A 13,993-nucleotide genomic window follows, 5' to 3' on the forward strand; every position below is an offset into this window, starting at 1 on the left:
AGTTGAAAAAAAAAATAAAGCTGAAGTATAAGAAATCAATATCAATTGACAATCCATTAGAAATGACGGCTGTATCTAATGAGAAAGCATGATCTGATTGAAACCCAACTTCTGAGTATCACATTTGAGAGCCTTTCTATTCTAACAATAAAGTAAACCATGAAGGAGGACGGACTGAACACCCCTCTCTTCAAAACAGAAAACGGTAATACGTAATATTTTTGGAGAGCTCCTGAATAGTACTCTGCTCTAGGCTTCTGATACTACTAATTTTGACCAACAAGTCTATGATCTGTTAAGGAATTTTGATACTGTAGGCAAATTTTCTTTCAATAATTATGGTTAGGCCCATGGTAAGGTGATTACAAAAAAAGTTTTAAGTAAGTTTTATTGGTTTACAATGATTATTATATGTAAGACAAGTGGTTTCACGGGTTCCGCAGCCAGACTGCCTGAGTTTGAATCTTTGCTCCTGCACGTACTAGCTGTGAGACCTTGAACAGGTTACTTGACTTCTCTGTGCTTTGGTTTTCTCATCTATAATATGGAGATAATAACAGCTCTTACATGGTGTTATGATGATTAAATGAACTAATATTTGTATACCACTTAAAACAATGGCTAACATATAATAAGTACAATAAAAGTTTTGTTTTAAAAAACAAAAAATGTATGTGGGGATCATCCTTATTTATTAAAAAATAGTGTATTGTATGCTCTTATACAATCAATACGGGTTTGATACTATGTACATGCTAACACAGCATTCTTACTAAATATTCAGCCAACCCTACATTTAGGCAGAGAGGAAGAGCCACAGAGAAATAAGGCTTGTTCTTTTTAATTAATTAATTTGTTTATTTATTGTTCCCCCCAAAGCCCCAGCAGATAGTTGCATGTCATAGCTGCACTTCCTTCTAGTTGCTGTATGTGGGACACGGCCTCAGCATGGCCAGAGAAGCGGTGTGTCGGTGCGTGCCCGGGATCCAAACCAGGGCCACCAGCAGCGGAGCACATGCACCTAACCACTAAACCATGGGGCCAGCCCGATAAGGCTTGTTCTAAAAGACCATCAGCACAAAGGAGGTTCTCTCGTGGGGCTATTTTTTATTTTTAAATACTCCCTGCTATATACCTGGCAACATTACCACAATATAAGTGACCACAGGGTGAGCTTTTAAAAACTTTCTTCAGAAAGGCATTATATGAAAGCATTAATAAGAGAAAATGCCTTTATTTCTTTTCTCAAGTAATAAAAAAAAATGTTGATTTTTTTCTAGTATGGATAGGAAGAAGCAGAAAATGGGGACTACTGCCCCTTGGTTCAGGCCAATTACATGTAATCAAATGAGGTACAAAGCAAGTAGCTGGGCATCCAAAAAGGTACTGGCCTTGGAGTATCTACCTTAAAATTTCAGGTTCCAAGGAATAAATATGGGTGAAGGAGGCCTCTGTTCCTTTCCCCTGATTTTTTGAGCTAAACAAGAAATGTTTACCTAAGCCGCGGGCAGTTCTGACCTAGAGCATTCAGGATGGCATCTGTGATGTTGGAGCAGCCGGAGGCACAGAGGGACTGTAACTTATGGCACCCTCTGCATATAGTAATGAGACCTTCATCTGTGATTTGCTAAAAAACAAGAGTAAAAAACCCCATAGATATTAGTAACTTAACAGAAGAAAAAGAAGGAAAAAAGTTACCTCCGCAAAAATGAGCACCAAAAAGAAAAAAAAAAGCAGATTTACTATACAAGTTCAAAATTGATAATAATATTAAGTTACTGAAAAAAATGAAACAACTTGTAGATGACAGCTGCAATCTTGTTATCAACCATAGATCCATTTATTTCCATATTTTAGTTTTATAATATAAAGAATATCTTAATTTATGGAGATAAACAGTTGTGTCCAACTCAAATACAACTTTGTATGTTTTAAATCATTCTAGAATTAAGAAAGAAGACACAAAAAGATGTTACATTAAAAAAAAAGAAAAAAAAAAGATGTCACATATAAACATCTTAACATGTTGCATATGATCAGAACTTCAATCTGTCCTGCTAGGTTCATTAATTTTGGGTAAGCCTCAGAATAAAGCTCTCCTATCACCTTTGTTTAATCAAACAGTATCCTGAGGCTGCAAGGACAACTGAAAAAAAAAATAAATCAAACATGAAATATTCACTTTTTAAATTAGTATGTTCTCAATATTGTACAACTGAAACAAAATACAGAAAAAAACGGATACTAAGGCAAATACAAGATCTGTCATGAAGATAAATTAATGAGGTATAGACACATATGGAAGTACCTAAAAAAGTGCCACACAAATGTGATATATCGTTATTACTAAACAAGGATAACTAAAATGTAAAGGGAGAAGCAGCACTCAATAAACATGCATATTTAGCAGGCTAATGGAATTTGTGTCCCACAATATTAGGAAAGTACTGTAGGCCTGTGCTGCATTTTCCTGTTAATGTTTTAAAGTCGATAAGGGATTCCCTAGGAAGAAAGATGAGGAAAGTCATATCACCAATACTTTTAATTTTAAAAAGAGTAAAATTTACTAAACTTTTATGTTTTCAAATTAGTTAAAAAAAGAGAATGGATCAAGAATGTACTTTGGTCACTTCAATAGTTTTGGGCAGGAACATGAAGTCTCATGAATGTTGAGAATCATTTCATCACACTGTACAAAAGAAGTGACTCATGCCCTAAGATCTGGGTGAGGGAAACAGTAAAATAAACATATGATAGAACTAGTTCTTTATGCTTACCAACTGTGATTTCTGCCTGCTGGAAGGATAAAGGAAACAAAACTAAAATGGCAAATGGTAGGCATGGTATATATGTACGTGTAAGTTTGTGTGTAACACATACATATATACAGAGTATGTGTGTGTATGTACAGTCATGTGCCACATAACGACATTTCAGTCAATGATGAATTGCATACATGACAGTGGTCCCATAAGATTAGCACCATATAGCCTTGGTATGTAGTACGCTAGACCATCTAGGTTTGTGTAAGTACAATCTATGATGTTTGCACAATGATGAAATCGCCTAATGATGCATTTCTCAGAACATATCCCCATTGTTAAACGATGCATGACTGTATATAAATAAAACCCGTAGATGCCCACAACAGTTCTTTCCTATCACCGTAAGCTGATGGTTTCATGTTTTCAATAGCTGTGTAAGCTCTTTCTCTCAGGCCAAATATTTCAGTTTCATAAATGAAATTAGGCAAATTCTGGTAGTTAGCATCATGAGAATCAGAATTAAAAGGAATGTCATTCCTTTAACTCAGTCTCAGGAGACTCCTAAGCAGATTATCATCAGCATCATCCCTTAAGGGCTGGAAGGACAGGCTACTGAAACTGCACAAAATGTGGCCCTTTCTGTATCACCTTTTTTTTTTTTTGTGAGGAAGATCAGCCCTGTGCTAACAGCCGTGTCCATCTTCCTCCACTTTATATGGGACGCCGCCACAGCATGGCTTGCCAAGCTGTGTGTCGGTGCGCGCCCGGGATCCGAACCCGCGGCGAACCCTGGGCCACCGCAGCGGAGCGCGCGCACTTAATTGCTTGCGCCACCGGGCCGGCCCCCTGTATCACCTTTAAACTAGTATCACCTTTAAACTAAATAATCACAATGCTCTCAGGTTTCAAGTGATCAAACAAGAAGGCGGGGTATAATAAGCAGAAGGCTTAGCAAAAAAACAAGGAAAACCCTCATTAACTTTTTTCATTGCTATGAGAGGCTCCAACTCAAAGGCAACACACATATGTAATTTTTAAGGCAGGAGAGAAAAGCTACAGGTGTATTGTCAATGTCTAGGATCCTGAATAGTTTCAGCAAATTTTCTGAGCAAAATTCAGGGGGGGTTTGGCGATAGACACAAAAAAGTTGACAGTCTAATAAACAAGCCAAATGTAAACCTCAAATACTACTTGAAAATAATTTAAAGGGTACACTTTGCTTGTCATCTGTTTAGATCAGCATGGTACCCAACAGTTATGATCCACTAATAGATCTTAATTGGTGTGATTGCAATTAATTTACCAAAAATACGTTAAATACTGAAGTTTGCGAATAAAATTACTTCTAAAAAGTAGAGTTTTCTTAAGCCAAAAAGAAACGGGTGGAGTTACAGTTAGCTTATTTGGAATTCTGTAAAAGCTACCCTCTATCTTATCTATGTTAAAGCCCCTAGGAGTGCGTATTGTTAAGCATGTAAAGAATTATCTGTGTGTTTACTGTGTCCCCCAGGGCTGAAGTGGGACAACCCCTGGTCTTGATGATGGAAACTCTTCAAGTAATATTACTGAAATGAATTACAGAAGATACAGAAGAGTTGTGGGAAGGATGGCTTACTAAGCAAGTCTGCAAGTTCAAAGTCACCAGTTCAGGACAGTGTGCACCTATGTACTTGAGTGCTTCATCTTCTAGCTAGAGAGATTAAAAAGAAAGAGAAAAAATGATTACTGACATTGTTTCAAAGGATAAAGATTTAAGAGCGTACACATTGATCAATACAGTCTAAATATAGCCAACCAAGTTTCAAAGGAACAATGAACCAAAAACAATGAAATACCATCACATAAAGGTATAATTCATAGGATTAGTACGGTTATCAGCATTTTTCATCAGTTCTGACCACATCAAATTCATATTATCGCCAAATCAAGGAAAAGATAAAACATTGCCTAATGTTTATAAATTTTTGTTCTGATAAATTAAATATGGCTCACAGCATTTTGCTGAGGGATTATGAAGCTAAAATAATTTTCACATATCTACATTCTCTATAGTTTTTTAAAAACAAACTTTTGGGAGCAGGAGCTGAGAAAGGAACCCACAGTTTATCTGCTGCTGGTAGATCAGCACCATGCACACAGTGCAGAGAACAGACGGCAAGTAATTGATTATAATGATGCATTTCAATCAATATTTTTCAGGATTCCATAAATAACCAGAAGCTTAAGCTGTTGTTTTAAGGCAGTCATACTTTCAAAGCTCTGTTTCAAACAATGGAACCCTTCCCACTATGGTGAAAGAATGAGGGCATTTTTAATGGACTCCAAGGGTTGGTTTTAGTAACCATTAATAAATTAAGGTGATAAGAGCCTAGCCCTACTTTATCACTCTCTTCTAAACCCACTCTTGATCATTTCCTTCCGGAGGCTACCACGTCAATTTCTTTTTTTTTCCCACTGTAAAACACTGAGATAGCAAAATTTTTAATGACAAAATATGTTGGATTTGTAATGTGACTGGCAGGAAATAAGCATCAACACTATAAAATGTGGGTTTGCTGTATACTTGGTACATTTAAGAAAAGCCTCTGGTGGTTAAACAACTAGTAAAAATTGCTAAGACTACCTTCCTTGCCTATCCAGTTCAAGATCCCAGGCAGTGACAACATGACACGGTTTCTTTTCAGATTAAATTGCATGAAACTCTTCTTGCCTATGGTGCATGTTCCGTATGATTTTGTCTCCCCATCTTGCCTCCTCTCAAAAATTTATCTTTGGTCAGATGTTAATTCTTCTCATATTTTTTTACTCAACGGAAAACAAATTTTTGGCAAGCATGTGTCTTTGGTCAATAATACACAACAACTACATATACCTCAAGCCAACATCTGGGGCTGCCTACAAAGTTTATCGTTCCTCTATCATTCATAAGCACTACATGGAGTATTACCTGTGTGCAGCCTTTTAAGAATAAGGCCTTGAGCCCTCCACAGCCTCTCACTAGTGCTTGGATGCCATCCTTGGTTACTTGGTCACACCAGGAAATGTTCAATTGTTCCAATAGTGGACATCCCTCACTTAGGATAAAACAAAATGAAACAAACATATGACTAAACCCAATTCCAAAGGCACCAAAGTATCATTTTATTGACTATTTAGTCAGGGAATGGATACAGCCCCCAAGCTCTCCCCCAAAAATATACACATTTACTTAATGTAGATTTAGAATATAGGTAATCCCATAACAACAACAAAAAATGTGGATTTATCAATGTTTGTGGTGCTCATATGGGACTGTATCACTAGGAGAGCTATCTCAAATCCAGCTTAACCAATAAGCACAAAATACAATCTTGTTTTCCAGACATATTAAATTTTTATGGAGATTCATACTTTTCAAAATATATTCTTTTTGCACTTATCACATATTTAAAAGGTCTCTATATAGGAAATACAAATTAAGTGACTTATTCAGGTTGACAGTAATTAAAGAGTTTAGATTCAAACCCAGATTCTCTATCAAATAAATCTACTACTTATTAAAGTAATAATGAGAACATTTAAATTTTTGTTTAAAAAACTACAAAGGATCTACAAATTTTCCTTATCTAGGAAGTATTCAGACTACTGTTTCTACAGGCTGAACTTAGGATATATTGTATTCAATACCTGTCTTCTATCAAATGCTAGCTTCATCTTTGATCTCTGATGTCACATTTGAACTACGGAAGAATCCTGAACTCTACGACATTCTTTGGAAAACATCGCCTTAATTGTTTTATAAAATAAAGCCAGGGGATCTTGGTTCAAGTTCATTCTTCAGCATTAACAGTGTGACTTCAGGCAAGCCCTGTAGGAAGCTGCCCAAACCTCTAAATACAAGATTAGCCGTAGCCCCTTGTATGTTGTCCCCAAATGATGCACTCATTTCAATCACAGCACTCATCACACTGCAATGTGAGGACATGTTTAGTGGTTTTTTTCCTCCCACTAGACTCTGAGCAACTTAAGGCCAGCAACAATATCTTATTCAGTTACATCTCATGGTTAAATCACAGTACCTGGCATTCCAAAATGTTCCACATTTTCTTATCTATAAAGTGTCTGTCCTATCTACCTTGCAAGGGTTTCAAATAAATGAGATCATTTATGTGAAAATATTTTATAAACTATAAATATTGTTATATTATCCTATTTATTATCGTATATGGCAAACAGCCTTAGACACATATGTGCTCAATATTCATAAGGAAGGTCTAGAAGGAGCCACACTTTTAGATTCCTTATACTTAACTAAATCCCCATTTCTTGTTTTAATAGCTTAATTCTTACTATTCATAAACGTAACCAATACATGGGACTGCAATCATTTATAAAAGGTCAATAAAAAAGTAAAGTTACAAACAGAGTGGGCATTTCACTCTCCTAAGAAACATCTTCTATAGTGTACTTTAAAAAATACATTAAAACAATTAAAATTTATTGAGTGCTTACTATATGGCAGGAACCCTGCTAAGCACTTTATATATATTAGGTCCAACCACATGAAACTGTTGTTTTTATAAGACAAAAACTGTCAAATACTGGCAACTTTATATGGTTTGGCCTAATATCATCAAATAGTAACAGTCCTCATAACAATCCTATGAGATGACAAGGAAAAGCTTACAAGGGTTATATGTGTTCAAGGTATGTGGTTAATAACCTGACTCCAGAACGCTGCTTTAATCACTAAGCTCTAATAATACGTGCCATTTTGGGGAGGGAGAGGGCAGTCAGGACAAGCCTTCATAAAAATCTAATCATTCATGTATAAACTGTACTTACACTGTTCAGAAATCCTAGTTACCTCTAGTCATTTCACCTGAATGTGTCCTGTAATTTGGGCAAGTGATAAAAGACCTACTCTGAACTACAGTATATATCCATAAAACATAGTTTCCTTCAATTCCAATTTTCAGCTATTAAAAAAAAGTATTTGTTCTGATAATTGGACATTCTCGTTATAAGAAATTTACCTCAGAGCTTTCAGAGACATGTTTGTTACTGATGTACAGGAAGCCAAGTCAAGGTGCCTGAGTTTGGAACAGAACTTGCTAAGGCTAGTACATGTACTGAAAAGTGGAAAAAGGAGAAAATAATGAATACAAAAATAAGAACATCCTTAGTATATCATACACGATTCTCATTAAACATGTATGTATATATAAGAACTGTAAAACTTCCATACCCCAAATAAAAGCAGTTATAAATCCTGGGACCTTTCACGTTGAGAAACAGGCAGATGCCATTCACAAAGAATAAAAAAGGCTGTGCTGTGTGTGAGAATTTGCATGAGGGGAAGATGGTGCTTGATTCACATTTAGAAATGTTAATAGCTACTGAAAGCAAACTACATATGTGCTGATAAGAGAGATGCAGGCACTTTGCAAATCCAGAAACACCAGAAAGCTAGCTAGTACCTGCTAGCAAGTAGTGCAACATGAAGATTGAAAGCTCTGTCTCTGCTCTTTCACTTAAATCTCTGCTCAAGATAAGCTTTTGCCTGGGAGTAATGAAATTATTGGGTTTTTGCAAGGTATACAGAGGATGGACCACTACTGGGCTGCAACAAGCTAAGTTATGTAATATTACTATCTACTTTATGAATTTCTTAAAGGCTCTTTTTCCACAGTGGTCAGGTTCTCAGTTTAATTTTTTTAACTTATGGAAAATTTCAAATATACACAAGAGTGAATAACAGAGAGCACAGATGTATTACCATTAAGCTTTTTTTTTTTGTGAGGAAGATCAGCCCTGAGCTAACATCCATGCTAATCCTCCTCTTTTTGCTGAGGAAGATCTGCTCTGAGCTAACATCTATTGTCAATCCTCCTCCTTTTTTTTTCCCCCAAAGCCCCAGTAGACAGTTGTATGTCATAGTTGCACATCCTTCTAGTTGCTGTATGTGGGACGTGGCCTCAGCATGGCCGGAGAAGCAGTGCATCGGTGCGTGCCCGGGATCCGAACCCGGGCCACCAATAGCGGAGCGCGCGCACTTAACCGCTAAGCCACAGGGCCGGCCCTACCATTAAGCTTTGACATTTATCAATATTCTACTATTGCTATTTCATCTATTTCTCTCCTTTTTTTTGTTCCAGTATTTTAAAGCAAATCCTAGACATATTATTTCACCTGTAAATATTCCAGGACATATTTCTAATAGATAAGGACTTTAATTCCTTAATACCTGATACCCAGTCTGTGTTCAAGTTTCCCCAGTTGTCCTATAAATGCCTTTGTCAAGCTATTTGTTTAAATTAGGATCCAAATAAGAGCCATACATTCTACTTGGTTGATGTTTCTTAGAACTTCATGTGGACCTATGTTTCCATTTCCTCTGGGTAGATGCCTAGGAGTAGAATTGCTAGGTCCTGTACTAAGCTTATGTTTGACTTTTTAAGAAACTGCCAAACTGTTTTCCAAAGTGGCTGTACCGTTTTACTTCATACCAGCATTACATGAAGGTTTCAGTTTCTCCACATTCTTGCCAACACTTGGCATTGTCTCTCTTTTTCAGTATAGTCATTTTAGTGGGTACAGAATGTAATCCTATTGGGGTTTTATTTTGTAATTCTGTAATGAACACCCTTTCTTGTGCTTACTAGCCATTCATCTCTTTCCTTGGTGAAATATCTACCCAAGTTTTTATCCCAATTATTAACTGAGTTGCCTTATTATTGATTTTAAGAGTTCTCTATATGGTCTTGATACATACTTTCTTTAATTTCTCTCAGTAATGTTTTGTGGTTTTCAGTGTAGATATCTGGCACTTCTTTTAGAATTATGTTATCTGCAAGTAAGGACAGTTTTACCTCTTTCCTATGGGTATGCTCTTTTTTGTTTTTCCAATTTATTGCACTGGCTAGAATCTCCAATAGAACGATGAACAGAAATGCTGAGAGTTAACATCCTTGCCTTGCTCCTGACCACAGAGTAAAGCACTCAGTCTTTCACCATTAAGTATGATATCAGCAGTAGCTTTTTCATAGATGTCTTTGATCAGATTGAGGAAACTCCCTTCTATTTCCACTTTGTTGAGAATTTTTATCATGAATGGGTGTTGGATTTTGTCACGTGCTTTTTCTGTATCTAATGATGTATGCTATCTATTGTTGCATAACAAATTACCCCAAAACTGAGTAACTTAAAACAACAAGTATTTATTATCTCACAGTTTTTGGGTCAAGAATACAGGCATAGGCAGCTTAGCAGGGTGCCTCTGACTCCGACTCTCACAAGGCTGCAATCAAGGTACTGGCCACAGTTACAATCATCTCAAAGGTTAACTGGGTGCAGATTCCCTTCCAAGTTCATTTAGGTGGCTATTGCCAGAACTCAGAAGATCCGATTCCAAGCTCACTCATTTGGGTTTTGGTAGGTTTCAGGTCCTTGCTGACTGTTGGCCATAGACCTCAGTTCTCTGTCACATCAGCCTCTCCACAGAGCTACTCACAACTGGGCAGCTTGCTTCCCCCAGAGCCAGAGCCCTGAGAGAAAGCAGAGCAAGACAAAGTCACAGTCTTTTTGTAACCTAATCTCCAAAGCAACATCCAATCTCTTTTATAGTATTCTATTGTTAGAAACGAGTCACTAGATCCAGTCCATGCAAAAGGGGAAAAGATTACACAACGGTGTGAATACTAGGAGGTAGGGATTACTTGGGGGCCATTTTAGGGGCTGCCTATCACACTGAGATATCATGTGGGTTCTGGCCTGTATTCCAGAGGACAGTAAATCTCACCAGCTGCATGTGGCCCACAAGTCAAGAACGGTTTTAACACTTTTAAACAGTTGAAAGAAAACCAAAAGAAGATACTATTTTGTGACATGTGAAAATTATATGAAATTCAGAACTCAGCACCCAGAAATAAAGTTTTATCGGAACACAGCCATGCTCATTTATGTCCTGTCCATGGCTGCTTTTGTAAAACATTGGCAGGGTTGAGTAGTTGTGACAGAGACTGTATGGCCAACAAAGCCTAAATATTTCCTTATTTGGCTTTGTATAAAAAAAGTTTGCTGACCCCTGCTTTATTCTACTATTATGAGATATTATAATTTTCAGATGTTAAATCACACTTGTATTTCTGGTATAAAACCCACTTGGTTATGATCCAAAATCCTTTTATATGTTGGTTGGATTCAGTGTTAAAATTCTGTTAAGTATTTTTGCATCTGTGTTCCTGAGGGATACTGATCAGTAGATTTCCTTTTATTGTGATGTCTTTGTTTGGCTTGCTATCAGAAGAATACTGGCCTCACAGAGAAGTTATGAAGTGTTTCCTCTTTTATTTTACGAATGAGTTTGAAGATTGGTATTATTTCTTCTTTAAATATTTGATGGAACTCACCAGTGAAGCCATCCGGGCCTGGGCTTTTCTTTGTGGGACGACTTTGAATTGTTCACTGAATTTACTTGTCATAGATCTGTTCAGACTGTCAGATTATTTTTCTCTTGAGTCAAATTTGGTAATTTGTGCCTTCCCAGGAATTTGTCCATTTCATCTAGGTTGTCTGTCAGCATAAAGTTATTTATGATATTTTTTAAGGTCTTTCCTTCATTCCTGCTTTTGATAATTTGTTTCTTCTCTCTTATGTTCTTAGTCTAGGTTTGTCAATTTTTTGGATTTTTTTCAAAGAACCAGCTTTTGGTTTCATTGACTTTATTACTGTTTTTCTGCTTCCTATTTCACTGATATCCAATCTAATCTTTATTATTTCCTTTTTCTGCTCGCTTTGGGCTTAGTTTGCTCTTCTTTTTCTAATTTCCTAATGTTGAAGTTTGTTATTGATTTCAGCTTTCTTTCCTTTTCTCTGACGTAGGAATTCAGAGCTATATCACTGCTGTAGTTGCATCCCCTAAATTTTGATAGCTTTTCATTTTCTTTCAGTTCAAAATATTTTTAAGATTTCTCTTGTGATTTTTGTCTGTAAGAAGTATGTTGCTTAATTTCCAAATACTTGGGGTTTTCCCAGATTTTGTTCTGTTGTGAATATCTAGTTTAATCCTCTAGATCTGGTCAGAGAACATTTTATTTGATTTTAATCTTCTTAAATTTATTAAGGCTTGTTTAGTGGTCCAATCTATGCTCTATCCTGGAGAATGTTCCAAGTCTGTTTGTAAAGAATGTTTATTCTGTAATCATTGGGTGGAGTGATCTATTTGCATAGTATTTTTCCATCTTTTTACTTTCAACTTCTTTCTGTCTTTGAATCTAAAGCATGTCTCTTGTAGACAGCATATAGTGTGCTTTTTAGACCACACTGACAATCTCTGTCTTTTGGGTGAAGCGTTCAGTCTGTCTACTTTTTTTTTTTTTTTTGGTGAGGAAGATTAGTCCTGAGCTAACATCCATTGCCAATCCTCCTCTTTTTGCCAAGGAAGATTGGCCCTGGGCTAACATCTGTGCTCATCTTCCCCTACTTTACATGGGACACCACCACAGCATGGCTTGACAAGTGGTGTGTCGGTCCGTGCCTGGGATCCGAACCTGCTAACCCTGGTCCGCCGAAGTGGAGTACGTGAACCTAACCGCTATGCCACCGGGCCAGCCCTAGTCTGTCCACTTTTAATAGAATTATCAATATGGTTGGATTTTGCATCTCATTTTGCTATCTTCTCTCTGTTTCATGCTTTTTTTGGTTTGTTTTTCTGTTTCTCCTTTACTGTTTTCTTGTGTTAAGTATACCATTTCAACTCCTCTGCTGATTTTTTACTATTTTTTTAAGTTATTTTCTTATAGTTTGCTCACGGATTATAAAATGTATCTTAATTTACCACGATTTATTTCAGGACAATAACTTAACTCTCACAAAACACAAGCATTTTGCTCCAATATATCACCATTCCCTGCTCCCTCCTTTGTCCTATTATTTTCATATGTTCAAATATATTTCATATATTACTTCTATATATGTTACAAATACAGTGTTATAATTATTGCTTTATACAATCTTATATCTTCTAAAGAAGTTAAGAGAAGATATGAGAAAGTTATAGAGTCTTAGATTTACCCACATATTTACCATTTCTGATGCTCTTCATTTACCAATTCCTGTGGATCTGAGTTACCATATGGTATTTATTTCCTTCCATCCTGAAGGACTTCCTTTAGTATTTCTTACAAGGCACATTTGCCAGCAACAAATTCTCTCCGTTTTTGTTTACCTAGGAATGTCATTACTTGGCCCTCATTTTTGAAGGATAGTTTTGCTAGATAGAGAATTCTTGTTTTTTCCTTTTGGCACACTGAATATGTCACATGGCTCTGGCTTCCACTGTTTCTGATTAGGTCACCCATTAATCATACATTCCTTTCTTATACATGAGTTATTTTCCTCTTGTTGCTTTCAAAATTTTCTCTTTGTTTTTAGTTTTCAACAGTTTGGCTCTAATGTGTCTAGGTGTGGATATCTCTGTTTTTATCCTTCTTGGGTTCACTGAACTTCTTAGATCTATAGAATAATATTTTTCACCAAATTTGGGAAGTTTTCTGCCATTAATTCCTCACATTTTTTTTCTGCCCCCTCTCTCCTGTCTAGGATTCCCATTTTATGTATGTTGGTACATTGGTGTTGTCCCACAGGTTTCTCGAGGCTCTGTCCATTTTTCTTTAATTCTGTTCTTCAGACTGGATAATTTCTACAGATCTCTAAATCTACTGATTATCTGTTCTGCTATCTTCCCCCTGCCGCCAGCTTTACTGAGATATAACTGACATATAACACTGTGTAAGTTTAAGGTGTACAATGTGATGATTTGACATACAAATACATTGTGAAATGTTTACCACAATAAGGTTAGTTAACACGTTCTTCGCCTCACATAATCACCATTTTATTGTTGTTAGGATGAAAATACTTAAAATCTACTCTTATAGCAACTTTCAACTATACAATACAGTATTATTAACTATAGTCATCACGCTATATATTAGCTCCCTGGAACTTATTTGTCTTATAACTACATCTCCTTATTTTGTTCTGTTATCTCTAACGTGCTAGTGAGACTGCTACTGAAGTTTTCAGATATTGTATTTCCAATTCCAGAATTTCCATTTGGCTCATATTTTACAATTTCTATCTCTTTATTGATATTCTCTATTTAACACGTCATTGTCATCATACTTTGCTTTTTTCATATGCAAATACTTAAAAAAATTGAGATATATTTGACATATAACATTATA

General features: G+C 36.3%; 1 protein-coding gene across 7 annotated transcripts in view; it reads right to left on the reverse strand.

Moving 5' to 3' along the window:
* FBXL20 (F-box and leucine rich repeat protein 20) overlaps positions 1-13,993 on the reverse strand; it is a 109,088-nt gene that overhangs the window by 7,750 nt on the left and 87,345 nt on the right. For 6 of the 7 annotated variants that reach the window (XM_058560848.1, XM_058560844.1, XM_058560849.1 and 3 more), the window contains exons 7-10: positions 7,781-7,876; positions 5,713-5,839; positions 4,381-4,455; positions 1,497-1,627 (exon numbers count right to left, since the gene is read on the reverse strand). In XM_058560848.1, coding sequence (XP_058416831.1) covers positions 1,497-1,627; positions 4,381-4,455; positions 5,713-5,839; positions 7,781-7,876 — 429 coding nt within the window. The remainder of the gene's footprint in view (positions 1-1,496; positions 1,628-4,380; positions 4,456-5,712; positions 5,840-7,780; positions 7,877-13,993) is intronic. The other variant, XM_058560845.1, reaches the window with a different exon arrangement.

Source organism: Diceros bicornis, chromosome 18 (assembly GCF_020826845.1).
Source record: "Diceros bicornis minor isolate mBicDic1 chromosome 18, mDicBic1.mat.cur, whole genome shotgun sequence".
In the NCBI taxonomy this organism is placed as follows: domain Eukaryota; kingdom Metazoa; phylum Chordata; class Mammalia; order Perissodactyla; family Rhinocerotidae; genus Diceros; species Diceros bicornis.